General features: G+C 40.4%; 1 protein-coding gene across 3 annotated transcripts in view; it reads right to left on the reverse strand.

Annotated features, from left to right (window-relative positions):
- ADGRG2 (adhesion G protein-coupled receptor G2) overlaps nt 1-16,102 on the reverse strand; it is a 60,492-nt gene extending 44,390 nt beyond the window's left edge. For all 3 annotated transcript variants that reach the window (XM_082755795.1, XM_082755794.1, XM_082755793.1), the window contains exons 1-2: nt 15,972-16,102; nt 3,969-4,087 (exon numbers count right to left, since the gene is read on the reverse strand). In XM_082755795.1, coding sequence (XP_082611921.1) covers nt 3,969-4,086 — 118 coding nt within the window. In that variant the 5' untranslated portion in view covers nt 4,087; nt 15,972-16,102. The remainder of the gene's footprint in view (nt 1-3,968; nt 4,088-15,971) is intronic.
- Nucleotides 16,103-18,541: the final 2,439 nt, after the last annotated feature.

The raw sequence follows: 18,541 nt of genomic DNA on the forward strand, positions 1-18,541 counted from the left end.
CATTTTCATGGAAAGTCACTGATAATTGCTCTTGTGACATACTAGAGCTCGGAGATTCCTTATGTGACGTTAATTAGCAGAAGCTTGCAGGCATCTTTCACAACCCTGAATCATTCCTAAAGTTCAGCATACACCACGGTAGTGCCATGCAAGGCTAGAGACCAAGCGGACTTGAAGAACTCTTGAGTTTTCAGGCCAGATCAAGTGAAATTCCTAATTAGCGGAGAGTAGACTTTTAATGGTGAGATTATGCTTAGCATTGTTCTACACATCCTGGCAATGGATAAGTGAAACAGACTTGTTCTAACGAGAAGCAATAGAACTACTTCCCCCCTCCACCACACCCTAAAGCATGAGTTCACTCATTCACTTTGGCAATTTGTTGGAGTGCATCAGGCAAAATCTGGTATGCTCAGCAAAGAACAGTTCAGCATGGAAAACTAGTTTTTAAAATGTGACTTAAAAGCTGGGGTGAGGAAGACTGGGTGGGGGGAAATGTCCCAGAAGTGGAGTTTTTTGGATACAGACTCAAATGTACCCTTTTTAGTAAAAGGCAGGCTGCAATTAAAATCAATCTTTTACTTTCCAATTTGCACAGAGCACAATGAATCTGACTATATGAAGGAAGCAGAGAGCTAGATGCACAGTCACATGCTAACAATTGTGACATAGGCCCCCTAAAGAAAAATAATTGCTTAACTTTTTCACTACTAAGTAGGAATTACACTGGAGGTTTTGAAAGATCTGTAGCTGCTGTTCCTCATAGCGCTTACGTCAGCAATTTATTTGCATGAATCAAATGCCCTCCAAAATTCCCGTAAGCAAGATTTAGTATACAGAGATGGCCAAAGTGACCTGTGAAGGAAGTCTCCTGACACAGCTTCAAAACATGCAGTCACTGTTAACAACCCAGGATCCCTTTATCTTTCAAAAATTGGAAGTCCATGTTAATCAAAACTTGAGACATCAACAGCAGACCTGATTTTGGAAGTGAACAAATTCTGAGAGCGGCTTGATTTCATGTTAGGCAGGGATGAAAAATCATAGCACATTCTTGACAGGTGCCTGACACTATGAAGTTGTCAAGGTAGCCAAAGGGCAAGCCAGACATACATATATACAAGCAGTTTGGAGAAACGTGAGGCTTCAAAGAGGATGTGAACTTGCAGATGACGGCTGTCTTAATGCAGGTAACCAAGAGAAATGGAGCAAAATGAGATCAATCCTGCTGATGATTCTCCTACAGTGCTTTGTGTCGTTCAGGAAGACTTTTGTCGATCAGTATGCAAGGCCTGATGAATTAATTTAAAGGAACAAAAGAGTTTACTTAGAGAGGTCTACCCTTCACTATTTAAAGCCTTGAAGAAACTGGGATGTCTGGAAAACTTTGTCCCAAACAGTTTGTAAAAAAAAAAAAAAAAAAAAAAAAGTGTCAAAAAGTGGTGCCAAAGCTAGAGACCTGATACTAATCTTGTTTGAATTGTTATAGTAAAGGCTTGAAAAACTTCGTGTGGCCAGTCAATCCAAAGAACACTGAAAAAATGCATAAGAAATCATAACCACAATCAGAAAATGCATTTCAATGGTCCAAGTGGAACACACAGCACAGCACTAAATTAGTTAGAAATTAATTATCAACATCATCTTAGCTAGGTCTGTTAGATATGTGGGTGGATGCAATACAAGAAGGAGGTAACATTACTTCAAAGCCCTGGAAGTTCTGTTAATGATCGTTTATTTTCTCTGGTACTTTTGGGCTGTGGCCCACCCTTGACCCTAGAAGTGAGGAGCTGGAACTGGCTGTCCTTTGCCAGGGGCATTCTGAGCTTACGATTAGTTCCTGTGGGTCCAGACAATACAAATCATGTTTGGAAACCTGCCCGTCCAATGTACCTTTATCACCACTGCACAGAAAACATTGCATGGGAGAAAGAATGTTCCAAAAATCTTCAGATTAAGAAAAATAAGCACAAACCACCAGATGGAGTCAAGGAAACTCCATCCAGTAGGAACTAGGGTCTGACATTTCACGGACATTTGCTGTACGCACACACTTTATCTATTTCAGAAATGCAAATTGTTGCATTTCATCTCTAACAGATGCAAGCACTGGGGTTTTCACCCTCACGAAAACTAAGAGCATTCACTTAAGCGTGCTCTCTCAAGCACTAGAAAAAATCCTTAAGTGCATACATGTACTTTCAAACATCTAAAACAACCTTTTTCCTTTTCAAAAAGTAAAACAGAAGTGAAACAGAAATGCAACCTCTCTTTCTTCAAAAATTTCAGGTTGTAATAACTGATATCTCTAGAAGAGATGGTCAACCATAGGTAATAAGAATTAGACCTGTAGGATTCTTTCAGTACATTAACAGCTATCATTTTCCTTACACTACTAATAGCTACTATATGAGTACAATTGAGCATTAGTTCAGTTGCGTCTTCCCTTCAGTCTAAACAGTCATGTGTTTATGCATATGCGCAATCTGGCTTTTAACCAGTAACAACATCCATTAATTTCTGTACATGTGTTTGCCACCTGTAACACATTTGGGTTGTTACACTCCATTAAAATGACATCATAAAAATCCTGATGTATTCCATCTAGAGCTGATAGCTGTTCTTAATAATAAGTTTAAACTTTCTACATATGGGTCACTTGATTCTGCTGAATGTCTTGGAAATCTGAAGCTAACAACTGTTTCTTCAAAACAAATTTTGTCCCTTGTTTTCATTCACAGCCCTATTGAGATATATGGGGATAAACTACATCGTATTATCCAGTGTCCTATTCATCAGAAGGAACACAGGCAGTTCTTCCCTCTTCATACTTTATGGAGAACACAAACATACGTTGTCACCTTAGTTGAGAAAGGAACTGAGTAAAGATGCTGCTGACAATGCTAACAGCCTAAAACCTAAACAAAACAACAGACAAGTAAACAGACAAGAGTGTAGAACCATAAATAAATCCTTGTATCAGTTTATATCTTCTTGAAGGATTACTGTCTGGCAAGTCAAGCATAATTAAAAGACAAAATCCCTCTTTGCTTGCTTCCTCAAAACTAGCAGTTGAACTGTTAGAAACTGACCTTCTGGCGTACAATAACATGCACAACACAGGAGGCAGCTCTAAAACTAAGCATTAAGTAAGTGACAAAAAAACTCCTGTAATTTTGTAATATTCCAGGCCTGACACTAGCATGATTAATGCATTAAACACTACCAATGCAAGAAGTTTTACAAATGACATGCACTGTATCAGTTGAGGTCCAGAGTAGTGAGACTTGCACCTGCCAGCTTACAGAACAACAACAAACAGAACACAGATTTGCTGCTTCTACTGTACCTCATACACAAACATCACCATACCAGTTATTCAATATCTACTAGAAATGACAAGAAGTATTTATTTTTCATTTAGTGTTATATAAAAAGCATACAAAGCATACAAGGTCGAATTTGAATACATCATTTCTGTTACATGTTTTGGACCTTATTATTTTTTCCATAGCCATATTCAGATCCACAGCCAGAAACAATGTGGGAGCTTGTTAATGTTCATATCTGAACTATGTACAGTGAAGCTAAAAGGATCTTGAGATGTTCGTGAAAGAGAAGTATAAAACATTTAATAAAGGCTCTGTAATGGTAACAATGCCATTTCAAAAAATTGCAAGAAAGTAGTTTGTCTTGTTATCATGTATTGTATTTATATTCTTTCCTCATCCATAGACCAAAATAAGTTACTACTGATGACTTCTTGTGAAAACAAATACTGTGAATTTAGGGTTTGTATATCCCAACTGAGCATTGTTTTAATTCTTGCTAATGACAATTGTTCCCTTTGATTTCAACAGGGCAGAAACTTGTTCCGTTCTGAATATATCCAGAAGTCCCACTCACCAAGACTAACATTGCTCATTTGGAATACCAACACTAGATGAATCAGGAAAAATGTGTCTTACCTTTGCCTGCTGTAGCCAGGAACAAATGAAGTAAAAGGACTGCTAGAGCAATCCTGAATCTCAATAAAATGTGCTGTATTCTGCCAACACAGCAGTGCTGTTTTCCCCAGGCAACCATTCTAGAAGAAAAAAAATGAATAAATTAAGCACAGTGACTATAAAAAACATAGGTGCACAAGCATGACAAATGACTCCTGGTTTCCAACCAAGGAGTGCAATCTTTTCAACACTGTTATACTATTGGGCATACATTGTACACAAATACACAAACACTCTGTAGAGTGCTGGCAAGTCACCAGGAATGAAATATCTGCTTGCTGGAGGAAAAAGAAACAAAACACTCAAGCTCTAATTCTCTGAAGAATCACAAATACATCAGATCACAACCATGAGTCCTTCCACAAGTAAAGCTTTCAATATCTGAAAAGCAAACAAACAAACAAACAAAAGCAAAACACAAGCAAAACAAAACAAAACAAACACAGAAGAAATAGCCTGAGGAGCTTTTCCAAAAGCTTTGTTAATCTCAGAAAGTATATGGGAAGCACGTCTTTGGTTCCCCACCCACAGGTTCTATTACCTGACACTTTAATAGCCAAAGTGGGAATCCCTATGGAACACACAAGACTTTGATTCCCAATCCTCGTCTCATTCTCAAAGTAAAAAGTTACTGCAAAGCTCAAAAAATTTAAAAACTTCAAAAGTCACTGTGTGCAGAACATTCCTGCAGTATATCATCAAAACCCAGTTCCTCCACATCTCTTCCTAGGGATGGCTGCTTCAGGTGAGCAGTGGGACATGGTGCTGAACCTGCCTCCTACTATAAGATACAACACTCTATGAAATGATACATTTTTAGTCAGATCCTTGCAAAAAAAAGGTACATTTTCTGGATATTTTGCATGCTGAAAGAACCAGTAAGTGAAACATTCATGTGGTTTTTGAATGCATTAGCTCTTTAATGAAGCATTTTAGAGACTCATAGTACAAGTGATGCAATGGTTGATTCTTAAGATAAATGTAAAGCAGTAAACTTTATATATTTATTATACATCTTTGATGTATCAGCTTTATGGCAGATCAGAGCATTCTGCATGACATCAGAAGTTTAATTTGGCCTTCGTGAGTTTAGTGGACTTATGAGTGTATTGATTAGCACTGAAAAAAAGTTTGCAGTCATTCTACCTGTAAACTTTATTGCATTTTTGTACATACTACATCAGGCTTCAACAGGTTTCCTTCTATTTGGGAACCGTGAACTGTGAATTCCTTCAGGTGTTGTAAATTCATGCTAAGGTTGGAGCTAAACTGATTTTTTTCAAGCTTTTATATTAACGTAAATATTTATTAGCCTAAAATGGTTACTATGGGCTGAACACTCCAAGTAAAGTGCCTTGGGAATAAACTGAGAAATAATAAGTGAGTGAAGTTGCTAGGTAATCAACACTTTGGAAATTGATTAAAATTACATGCAAATAAATAACACAAACATAACAGCGTAGCACAGAAAACAAAGTAATGGCTTTATAAAAATTAGAACTGTGCAACATTATTGCCAGCCAGTGTTTCCACCAGTTACACAGTAGGTGATATTTCTAGCAGAAAAGTTAAATCATACTGATTGTATTGAAGCAGACTGATCTAGATGGTGACCATAGTGCTTCCATTTTGCAGATGCTGGATGCCACACTTAAAACTGAAATACTCTAAGGAAATAAGTCAAATTGTGGCAATACCATGAATGACATCTGCATGGGTGCTGCAGATGTTAATAAGTAGGAAGAAATGCTCCTGATAAAACGAAAACAAAGATTAAGCATACTAAAACTGAGAGAAAAAACATGGTATGCTAAAAGAATGGACACAGCTAACATGGACAATTCTATGCAGGAATGGACCAAACCAGACAAAAATAAAATAAAAAAAAAAAAAGCAAGAAACTTCAGAAGCCAACTGGCTTTCTAAAGATTTGCAGGAAACATATCCTATCAGGCATTTCCCAAACCAGTGTTCAGCTTGTCCTGAACACCTAAATATCATCTATTAATAAAGCTCTTCTGTCCCATTCACATTGCGATTCTTCATTTCTCAGCAGCAGAAACAAGTGACACTAGAATTGGTGTTGTCCTACCATATCACCATGAACAGATAGTTACCGTACTAAAGAAGAGATTTCCCCATAAAGTGAAGGGATAGATGGGCAGCTTGGCTTTGCTTGGAAGTGACCTGATTTGAGATGAGAATGGGAAGTGGGAGTAAACAGAGAAAGTACACACAGCTTTTAGTTGTGTGTTTCTTTTAACACTCTTAAATTGTATCGTAGACGGACCATCCTTGACGTTGTCAGTCACAAACACTTGAATCCGACAGATGTTAAAGCATAACATTTTTTTATTATCAGTTTTTAAGGATCATTAGTGTAATTCTGCTACTTAATTTACTGACCGCAGAGCCCAAAAATACTCAGTGTATAATATTCAACACCTACAAGTTTAGTAATTGGTGTTGGTAAGTACCGAAGCAAACTCTTGCCCTGTATCCGACATAATCTTGACTCAGAATGCCACTACAGTCTCTGCATCTCTTTTCTTCCTCAAGCCTCAGGTCTGCAAAGAGATGTACATGAAATTAGATGACTAGGACAAAGGTTTACTTCCATACCTTCAAGCATGCCCTCTGTTTGGTCTGGCAGACCTCCTTACGCAATCCCTTTAGTGCCTCACCCACTACAAAGGACTTCATTCTAAGCATCCAAATTTGAGGGTAGGAGCCAAGAAATCCCTGTTTCTAATTCCAGATCTGCCCTGAATGCACCGTAGCCCTTAGGAGTTTGAACAGACCTTACTCTAACTCAGGCATCCCACAGTGAACTTTGCTAATATTTGTCCAGTGATTAAATGAAAGGATGTAATAAATACTTTCCGCACATTTAGATTTTTATCCCCCTTGTTGGGTTTATTTTTTCTGGGCATTGTTCGCACTTCCTGAGATGGGCCTGGCAAAGATAAATGAGGACAGAAGCACAGATTCTTGTTGACAGAATCAAGAATATATCAAGAATTCTGAGGCTATTCAAAGTTATGAATGCAAATTAATGCTCTCAGGAAGCAGTAACAGACAGATAGGAGCAAAATGAATGAATATGTAAAGGGAAATCCAGACATGGTCACTGCTCGGTTGACTTTTTCAAAGACCTTCAGCATTTGTGCTAGCTCATTATTTGTTCCAGTGTCTAGTGAAAATTACTACAAAAAAAAAAAAAAACGTTAGGAAATGACATTAGTGCTGCTTCCTTTTTTGCAACAATCTTGTTGACACACTATCGAAGAAAAAAGATCCTACTAGCTTTGAGAGTTCTTTTTTTTAAAGCAAGATGTGAAGTAGGATTTCACCACATCTATTGAAATGAGATCATGCAATACATTCCAAAATGTTTGGACATCATGTTTCTGTTCAACCTATTTTAATCCCCTCTTTGTACAGGGATTCTAAAGATATTCTCTTAATTCTAAAAAGTAAATTCATCATAAATATACATTTGTGAACATTATAGACAGGTGTAAGTCAATTTTTTCATTCATTCATATAACCGAACAATTTCATTGTTCATTACAATAGATTGATAGAGTATGACTCATAAGCCCAGCATGAATCTGCCTAGTTTTAGCAGCAGGAAGAAAAATTTTCACTTGGAAATCAAGCAAATCTAATCAAGTGCAACAGCTCCTGGGTGTAACTACTGAACCACCCACATGTGGGAAAGAATTCTACACAGAGACCACAGGTAAAGATGTTGTCATAACTTTCTGGTTGTCATAACTTTCTCACTTGCTATTCTCAAATAACAACTACGCAACTTGCATTTACAAAGAGCTAACTGCCTGAAGTAGAAGAGAATATTCAATGACTTTCAGAAATTCAGAAAGCAGGAAATAAGAACTGAGGTATAAATCTGTTCCATCCTGTTTCCTCTCCATTTAAAGTGCTGTATTTTGACCAGCGACAGGCTTGTAGCCTTGGTACCCAGGTTTCAGACTACTTATCACAGCTTGTCATTAATTTGAAAGTGACATCAGAATTGGAAGACCTTTCCTTAAAATAAATAAATAAACACACTTTGAAAACTTAGATGGTTGTTTTGCACGTTGTGTTACAAGTTGCAGTTTTGCATTGGCATCACACTCTCCAGAACTTACAGAGGGTACTGGAAACAGCCAGCAAGAAGTCTACAGAGGCGTCTGTATTCTTACCATTACTGTTAGCTGCCTTATGTCATGCTATTTTATTAGCTTTCTGATGGCATCGTCCTTCAACACGATGGGAGTTTTGCCTGCCTAAGGAGCACAGTTTCTGCAGGAGCTGTTACTGAAATCTAACAGACTGACCAGGACAAGCACTGTGTCAGCGAGCCTGCTGCAGATGGATAGGCAAAATAGGGCCATGAAGGTCGTAAGCTAAGAGCAACTTATGAGAGTAGGCAAAGAAAATTGCTAAAACCAAGCCCCGTAAGGCATCACTCTGCTGTACCCACCTTTGTACCTCTGAAAGGTAGGTAGCACTACTTGTAGCTGATGTTTTGCAAGCACTTCAGCTCACCAGTCAGTCACAGGCACACACCTCGAAGAGGGCTCAGAGGTGCCCCAGGAAAGCAGGCATGCTGAGAGCCCAGCGGGAAGGCAGAGGAGATGGGGGCCAAGCATCTGCAACCAGCCTCCAGGGTGGCTGCCTGGCGCAGCTCCACGCAGCATGCAGCAGGAGAAACTTGGGCTGCTTTCCAAGTCTGCACCCGCAGTGACCTGTGGGGATACCCGGCCTTCCTTCAACCACTTCTTGCCTTGTGTTAGGTTTTCTATAGGCTTAAAGGCATAAAAATACAGCTGCTTGCACCGTATTGTACTCCGTTAAGCCAGCTTTTGAAAATGACATTCACATTTTACACTGCTTGATGAATATATCTATTTATTGGCAGTTGTTAAAATGCAATAAGCTGTTGGTTCTCTCGTGCTAAGCTTTAGCCAGAGTAGGTTCTCACAGCCAACGCATAAACTGTTGGTAACAGAAACTCATGTTGGAAATTATAGCCCAAAGCAATCAGTCATTTACTTCTGACTAGGCTGTCCACCTCAGGCTGTTTTGTTCAAATCACACTTATTTCATCCATAGTCACTGGGGCCCAATTTGCCTACTTGCACAGATACCCTCTATTAAGATCTTGGGTTTTTAAAAAATGAATTTACTAAATAGAAATGTCTGTTGAGGAGGAGGCTGAGAGAACTGAGGTTGTTCAGCCTGGAGAAAAGAAGGCTCTAGGGAAACCTTACAGTGGCCTTCTAGTACCTAAAGGGAGCTACAGGAAAGCTGGGGAGGGACTCTTGGTCAGGGGGTGTAGGGATAGGAGAAGGGGGAATGGCTTTAAACTGAAAGAGGGTAGATTTAGGTTAGATCTTAGGAATATATTCTTCACTCTGAGGGTGGTGAGGCACTGACACAGGCTGCCCAGAGAAGCTGTGGATGCCCCATCCCTGGAGGTGCTCAAGGCCAGGCTGGATGGGGCTTTGGGCAGCCTGGTCTGGTGGGAGGTGTCCCTGCCCATGGCAGGGGGTTGGAACTGGGTGATCCTTATGGTCCCTCCCAACCCAAACCATTCCATGATACACTAAAAATCAACGTTAAGATTCTGCCTGTTCTTTTGACAGTCTGCATTATTCAAATCTTTACCAGGTGATAAAAGGCAGAAAAGAGCCAAAGAAACATCATATTGCCCAGGTCTGAGAACTTCTTACTGCCTTTAATTACTTTCAGAAACAGAAGACTACAGACTTCTTCCATCAACCCCTTATACTTTCCAGACTGGAACCAAAATGTAGTAAAGTTTCTATGTTATTTTTAAATTTTGGCAGGAGCAAGTTAGATGTAATAGGGAGGACGCTATGTTGGAAAGTCTTATGTCACTGTGAATTTTGGCACATATAGCATCCACCAACTTAAGAGCAGAAGTAGCACCATCGATTTAAAAATGTAGTTCCAGGTGTTTGGTGTTTTATTAAATGCATTTTTCCAGAAGACAGTAATAGGATTATTACTCTCTGACAATAGTTTGTTTTTCACTAATTCTCTTCAGTATTTATCAAAGTTTATAAAGTCAGGCATATTGTGTTCTACGAAATCCAATCACTTCGTTCAGAACATCAGCTTTTGCTAAAACTGCAATGGTAATGAGAAGAGACAGCTCAAGGAATCTCCAAACAAGTCCTCATGACACGAACCTTTACTCCTTTCAAATGTATTTAATCTTTTACTTTTTCGTAAATTGGCTTACAGAGCGCAGCAAGCTGCTTGGTTACACACACTGGCTCTCTGTAGAACTTGTAACTCTGTAGTTCGTTTCTTAACAGAAGTGCATGGGAGGAAAAATGCTTGGAGAAATCCATTCTTTTAGTTAGTCTTTGCTCTGCTGCAGGATATTGGTATTAGAAAGATTTTATTTATTTATTTATTTTACTAATACAAAGCTGTGTAAGCCAAGGTCTGCCCTCAGTTACACTCAGAGTTCTCCCCTTATACTTGTGTAAAAGTGTAAGCTTAATCATTATATTTTATGTAAGTGGATTCATGAGTGTAACACCCTACGGATGGCTCTCCATGATGGCATTCAGTGCCATAAAGCACTTTAGGTCCTTAATTGTCTCTTACATTAACTTGTCTCATCTTATATAGCCCAAAAATGGATCAGGGGACAACTTCAAGCAACTGCCTTGCTCTCTTTTACCCAGTGTGGCAATGTTTAATTTCCTCATACCCTGGAGATATGCAAGAGGCCTCTTCCTAGCCTGTATAAAAGTTCTACACTCTCCAGGAAATCCTCTTCTACTCTGTGTACTCCCTTAAGAGAACAGTATTATCTGTGCAGTCTATTAAACCTCCTAGAGCAAACGAAAAAGCCCTTCAGTGACAATACCTAAGCAGGTTTGTACTTCAAAGAGTTTCCAAAGTACGGATGAAGTACGACAAGCAGAGATGTAATAAAGTAGTTAATTTGTCACAGGTTCGGTTGCTTCAGCTGCAGACGAGTTAAGTTTACATTTGCATTAGTAATACATTGCAGTATGGAGTACAGTATATAGGTTTCATGGGAGAAAAAAAAAGTGTTCTGCAGAGTTAAAGACTGTAAGTAGAACAAAGCAAGCTAGAAAAGTTGTAAAAAAATTACAAGGCTATGTTTAAATTGGCACACAGAAAAAGATTAAAGGAATGCTAAGGATATACCTTGAGCCACGCCAGTAAAAGGGATGAGGAAGAGTGTACAAAGATCTTGGCATTGAAAACAAGACAAATACAGTTTTGCAAAACCTTCCTATTCAGTAACAGAACTTGAATTTGATGGAAGGAAAAGAGGGAAGGACAAAGACTTTTCTAAAGCCAGACTGTTCAAGCCACTGAACAAAGCAAGCAGACCGTAAGGAGTCAAGTGAGGGCCAGGGATGACAGGAAGATGACTTCAGCTCATGCTTTCAACTTTCCTACTCTTAGAAAATAAAATCTGCAAGTTTCTTTCAGATAACTGTAAGTGAGGGAAAGAAATGAAACAGTTGTTTCTGCTAAATTTACACATTTTCCTTCCTTATTCTCCTTGCTACGTTCTACCAGCCTGCATAACAGCATCACCCCTCAAAATGTCCAATAAAGAAATGAGATTGTAATTTCATCCTGAACTTTGTTTTATCGACTTAACAGGTCTCCAGGACCATGCCATTGGAGCTGTTAAAATCTCTTTGGAAACTAAAGAGCACAACGCTTGCTGGAGGGTTTTTGTTCTTTTGTTTTGTTGTTTTGTGTTTTGTTGTTATTTTCTTTTATGTTTTTATTTTTCTTAAAATAAATAAATAACACTTCTCAGCCTGTTTTAATCAACAGCCCAATGGCCAAAATGCATAGTTTGTGTCAGAGTAATAAAGCTCAACATTTTTTAAAGATGGATGCACTGAAGCAAGCATCTTCCAGAGCCCTACTACAACTCTGCTTGGGAATATGGTATCAGTATCCTGTGCAGCACAAGGAACTTTGGCACCTCTTTCTTCATGTGGGGTAAATATTTTGGGGTCCTCTATTAAGACATTCTATGAAATGGGGTTAAGCCTTAACACCTTAGGTTCCTCCTTAGGGTACCATGTAAGTCTACAGAGCTCAGAGCCCTGTGGTTGTTCCCTTCAGGAACCAAAGTATCAGCCAATACAGCTGATACAAGTTAGGCAATCCTAATCAACTCCTGAAGACTTGAAAGCAGTCAGACAACAGAAGCTGTTGATTTCAAAGAGACTTCAAACTGATTTAAACCAGCACCATTTCTGTCTTCAGCCCCCACTTACACATCAGCTTCGAAAATTTACTTTTTACACTCCACATGGCTTCTTTCACCGTCACCACTTCTATAAAAATGCGATTAGCCTTCTTACAAATAAACCACCCTAACCACAATGCTGACTTGCTGAAACACAGATAAGAAAAAAAATGCAATTTTAAATTCAAGTTATATGAGTACTTGGACTATGCTATGAATAAGTAATGAAGGAACAAAGTCCCCTAGACTTCAAAACTTGATGTATTGTAGTGCATTATCAGAAACCCATTCAGTCAACTTATGTCCATATAATTAATTTGGTGCAAAAGAAACAAAGATATTCGAAGTCTGGTGGGGAAGTCAAAAATTAAATGTGGAACTTGGCAACTTTCACAATCAGGCATGCCCAGAAGACTAATAAATCTAGACAACCACAGTGATTTATTCTCTAAAAGTATAAAAGAGATTTTTAAGAGAATATCTAAAACACTAAAACATCAGGAAAAAGACGTTGGGTTTTGTAACACGTGCACAGTAACGTTCCTGTAATCAGCACACCTACACTGCTCATTTTCTCACTACTTGTACTGTTTCTGAATGTCTCTTATCTTGTCAAATGTGACAGCTTCTGGCAAACCTACTGATGTATCTTCTGGCCTTAAATCTTCAATGACTCTTTTAAGGAATGCCATAAATGAGAACATACATAATGCTTCCGCTGTGAGTGGCTCTTCTCTTTTGGCAACTAAGACGTCAACAGACATACTCATGCAAACTTCAGAAAACAGAAATAATGTGATAAATTCTAATTATTTTCTCTAAATTCTATGGAGTGAAAAAGTATTTTAAATAGATTAGAAGACTTCATAAACTATTTCTTTTCCATACATTGTCTCATCTAGCACAACCGACTTTCTACATTTTTCTGTTAAAACAAATAAAAATATGTAAATTGTGTCCCAAACTAGTTTTTTTCTTCTTTTTTTTTTTTTTTTTCTCTGTGATATATCAAGAACACTATTTCAACAGTCTGCAGAAGAGAACCTAGAATGGAAGAACAAGAACCACTGCATTAATAAGGCACAAGCTGAAAAACAGCTGCTACATCAAACAGCAAACTGATTTCTAGGCTCCACCACCCACAGATAAAACAGAAAAGACTGAGGCTGGAACTTAAGCTGCCACATACACTTCCAAAATCTTGTGTTAGTTTCACTACGTATTACCTGAAATGAAACCGTCCTGAGGCTGATGTAAGCAACACTCAGAGCTTGCGCACCTGTGGCATATACACCGTGTTCAAGTCACAGCTGGAGACAAATCCATGTGACTCAGGCAGGGAGGAGGCAGAGATCCCTTTTTCTTTGGTCTTTGACTTAATGGCAACTACAAAGGGTTCTTCATCCACCCTGAACAACAATAAGTTTCAAAGATATTTTGGCACAAAAGAAATGCAAGACTCCTAAGCAATTGAGTCCTGCTAATTACCATATAATTTATATAAGTCTGTCTTTTCACACAGCAAATACAGATCCTTTCCAAACTGCCATTCCACCAGGAACGTATCACTGGAAAGAAGACCCGCTTAGTCATGAGCACCTGCCTGATAAACCTGAAATGTTTCACTTCACTCCGTTCTTGTTCACAAGATGAGTAGCACCTACCAGCGCTCTGCAACAAATTGTTATTCTCTAGGCATAACACATAACACATTCACCTAGGCATAACAAAACTATCGGACTTACCATTTATCAGAAAGCTCACAGCTCAGGCCAAGTATAGCATACCCTATTCATTCCCATTCTTCAGTTGAAGTCAATGAGACTAATTCTATGGTCTATCCTGACTTTGGCCTTCAAATAAGCTAACCTAGCATTCAATTGAAAATATTAAAGTCATGCTCTGTTAAGGACACTGATCATAATACTTATTAAGAATTAAAAATTGTCAAAATTTAACAACAGTTATTCTCTCATGGAGTCCAAATCTCTCCTGAATCCACCAATACTCTACTGTTATTAGTGGATGACCTGACTACAAGTATTCATTGCTCTAACTGTATAAACCGAGCAATTAACTTGAGAATTTGAATTTAGTCCTTTATTTCTCTCCAGCTGGCTCTAATTACAGACCATTTCTGTTGATATATTAGGAATACAGGCTTAACATTAAATTTGGATGGCACTGAAGAAAAATCTTGCTTGCAAATGTCATCTGATCTATGGAATTACCTTAAGATATTAAAGTAAAACTAAGACACTACTAGCATTAGTTTGCTTGATTTTTGACTGCCACTGTAGAAATAATACTCCTAACTTGTAGTGTAAGTTGAAAATTGCAGTGGCACTAGTTCATGTCTGAGCAGAAACCCTTTACGCACGATTTCTGCCTGCATCTTCTTTCAAAGCATTTTACATTTGAGTTTGTTTTTATTGACAAGTTATGCATGCTTCCTTCATGAAGACAAGCACTCAGAGACCCTCCTAAGCAGAGAGATGTTTGCTGTTCTTTAGTTTAATTCAACACACGCATTTCCAGGTCACCCCCCGCAGGACCCAATCCTGCTCATTCCACTCCTGTGAACATTTACAGAAGTATACTTTCCATCTTTAGGAAGAAACGGCTGAAGCCATAAATTGAAAGCTTAAGAACAGGAAGATCAGCTTGAGCAGCTGTCTTGTAATGATGATGTACGCTGTTAGTTTATGCCAGCAAAGGGATGAAGCCGTACTTTGCGTAGAGACGTGCAATGCCAACAATCCGCACAAGTGACAGAGCTAAAGACCCACGTAATTTGCCTTGGGGCTGAACAACACTTAAACCTGCATGCCAAAGGTTGTAAACTCTCCTCTGGCCCACATGGAAGCTCATTCTACCATGTCTTCAGCATGACTATTGCCGATCCCACGTAAGTCCAAACGAGCCCAGGCTTGCTCAATCACACTTTTGATTTGCTGGACGGGCATGCCATCAGAGGGCTAGTGAATTAGTTTACAAACACTTCTCCAGCGCCTTCATGTAAATCAATGAAAAGCAATCAGGCGGTGAAGGCAGCAGCGTTCGGTGCTGTTATAAATGCCGCCCGTGAGTGACAGAACCTATATGTTCACAAAGCAAAGCAAAAACCGACGCAGCCAGGAAAGGACGCTACCAGCACACTGATCATTCCTCACTCGGTCTAAATGGGCAAAAAAAAAGACCTAAAAAAGGGCTGTCGTGCACAACAGGTGCCTCTGAAAGCGCGACCCAGCCTAGAAACGCAGCCCTTTAGGAGGGCTCTTTACCATAAACCGCACTCAAACCCTACCGAGGCGCCAGCCCAAATGACCGGCTTTGGGGCTCACACGAATGCCTCTCCGGTCTCCATCTCCACCGATCTCCTCGCTGCGTTAAATTTTGGGGTGGGCAGCAGGCGGGAGCCATCCTGCCACTACACCCCCTGCCCGCACCCACCTGCTAACCCTCACCCTCCCTGCCCCAACATTCCCCAAACGTTCCCAATGGCCCCAACGTTCCCCCAACAGCCCCCAACGTTCCCCAAACGCCCCCGAATGATCCCCAAATGTCCCCCAAAACTCCCCCGATGTCCCCAACCCGTCTCCCCTCGGCGCGGCGCGACCCCCACCCCCGCAGCCGCCGCTCTGCCGGTGCCCAGCCGAGCTCACCTGGCCCCGGGGGACCGCCCGTATCGTCCCGTCCCGTGTCGTGTCGTGTCGTATCGTATCGTGTCGTCCCGTCCTGTGGTGTCCCGTCCCACCGCCCAGCGCCGCCGCCCTGCCCGCTCAGGCTCCCGGCGCTAGAGGCTCCGCGGCCGGCCCCGGCAGCTCGGGGCAGCCGCTGGCCGCGGCCGGGGGGCGGAGGCAGGCGAGGGAGGTGCTGAGAGAGGCCGGGAGGGAGCCGGGGAGCCCGGCACGTAGCTGAGGGGAGGCGGCGGGGGCACGGCGGGGCTCCACGGCCAGCCCCGTGAGGGGAGGACACGGGTTGCCCCTCGGGGTAAACTGCGCCAAGGTCCCCCCCCGGCTGTGGGTCTTCTCCTCCCTCTTGTTTTTGGGGTGAAGCCTGGCTCGCACTGCACATTTTTAGGGAAAGGCTGGAGCTTTTGGGGAAAACAGGTCTTGTTCAGTTATATTGAGGAACAGAAAGGGGCAACATCTACAAACTCCATGGACAGTAGATGTTCCCGAGGATGCAGGGTGTGATGAGTCCATGGGGGGAGCAGGATTTCATAGAGACATATATGCAACATAGAGCTGGGGTGAGATGAAGAGGCATGTTTCATTTTGCCTGGGTCTGGGGTGTTCTTTCAGGCTTAGGAGTCCCTTTCTATCAGTTTCTAATGGAGCTCAAGCCCAGTGCTTTGGTGGTTCCTCGCAAAGGAAAAAAAAAATGGAGGCATTTGCTTTCTGTACCTTGGCTAGTAGGATCCTTGCATGTTTAAGTACATCATGCTTTCCTCTCCTAGCTTATACCATCTCATCTCGTCCTAGCTCATACCACCTGTGAGAATGAGGTCTCCCTCACTTCTCACCTGGGTGTCCAAAGTCAATAAGGAAGAGGAGAAAATTGGCCTGAAGGTATTGCTAGGGGTGTGATGTATGATGACACCGTTTGTTGACAGAGGGTAGAACCTAGCGGTTCTACATCAGTGCTCTTTTGACACATCCACAAACAGTGTGCTTTGCAAATGTGGCTTAGCAGTGTTTCAACAGAGAGGCTGGAAGGTTGAATGAGCTTGGAAACTGAAGCCCAATTTGCCCCTGGGCATCTTATATGCTGTCAGTGCATGTTTAGTAAGTTTACTGTATTGCTTATTGTGTGAATAACTACCAGTGTACAGATAAATGTCAGTCTGGCTCTGGCCATCCAACACCCCTGGTAAACAACATGTTCTTTTGGGTAAAAATCAACCAGCTGATGAATTTTCAGGCACTGAAATGTAAGTGCAGGCAGAAGAATTGCCTCAAAATACCTTCTCTCCACTCAGATCAAGCCCATTTATTAGGAGAAAATACTGTGTGACTTGTAAAAGACAAAAACTCTTCTTAATTTGTATCTGAAATTGCTTATTTAAACTGTGTATTTTATAAAACTGGGTAATATCCAGTAACATACAGAAAAAAATAAAAAATTGATTGGTAATGATCTAGGACCCAGGATTATGTAAAGAACTTAATTCCCCAAATGCATTTTTATAGCTGTGCTTAACTGAAGAAGTCCCTGAAATCGATGAGCATTCACTCAGATGCCAGTACTCCAGCCCTACAGTTCTAGGACTACGTTGGGTGCGTCACTTACAAGGTGAAAACAAACTCCTATGCGCTTCCCAATAAAATGTAGACTACAGCAGGTCCAAGGCACAAACATGGATAACTAAAGGATAAAGAACTTTTCAGTCCCGTTAGTTTTTTCATGTTTATGAGAGAACACACACACACCAAAAAAAAAAAAAAAAATCTCTTAATTCAGGTTGCTCAATGCCTCCTTTATTGTAGGCTTGTGCAACACTGAACACTGGCTTACTAGGAACAGCAAGTGACATACGCAGGTTTGAGGGAATGATACTCCCTTGGAGGGAAGCAAGCAAGTCTTTTCTCCCCAGGCAAAATGATCATATTACTTACATGCTGAGCAAAGTTCCTGGAGCTGGGAGACTCTCATGAAATTTACTGATCAAAAGGGGACTAACTTGAAAATGAGGGTAAGGATACAATGAACTGGTGTTGAGATGAGTTTGTCCATGTATCCTTGTTTGGCCACTTAAAAAGTGGATTTCAAGGGTTTGACCGCTCAGGCACTTTTCACCTCTGGTTAAGAGGATTAAATGTAGAAACCTCAACAGTGACTCCAACAAAGTTAAGTGGCTAAATTCCCAATAACTTCATCATGATCAGAATCTCATATTATGCTTTCTAATTGGTTTGGCATGTTTTTTTTTTTTTTTTTTTTTTTTTTTTTTTTTTTAATAAAGAAATCCCTCTCTCTTTATTTGTGTGTGTATATGTTTCCTAGTGACATAAGACATAACTGTAACACATCCCATTGCAGCATTGGTTTCATGTTTATAATTTATGTATGCAAATGGGACTTGTTCTAGCCATGTAATTCATGTCTCAGGCAGTAGAAAAAAAAAACAAAAAACAAACAAATAACTGACAAGAGGAAAGGGAGAGAAGAAGTGGTGGGAGAGGTGAGCTCTGCTTCCCTTTCATTTTTGCTGTGAAAGTGGGATGATGTT

This window comes from Aythya marila, assembly GCF_965140915.1.
Source record: "Aythya marila genome assembly, chromosome: 1".
In the NCBI taxonomy this organism is placed as follows: Eukaryota; Metazoa; Chordata; class Aves; order Anseriformes; family Anatidae; genus Aythya; species Aythya marila.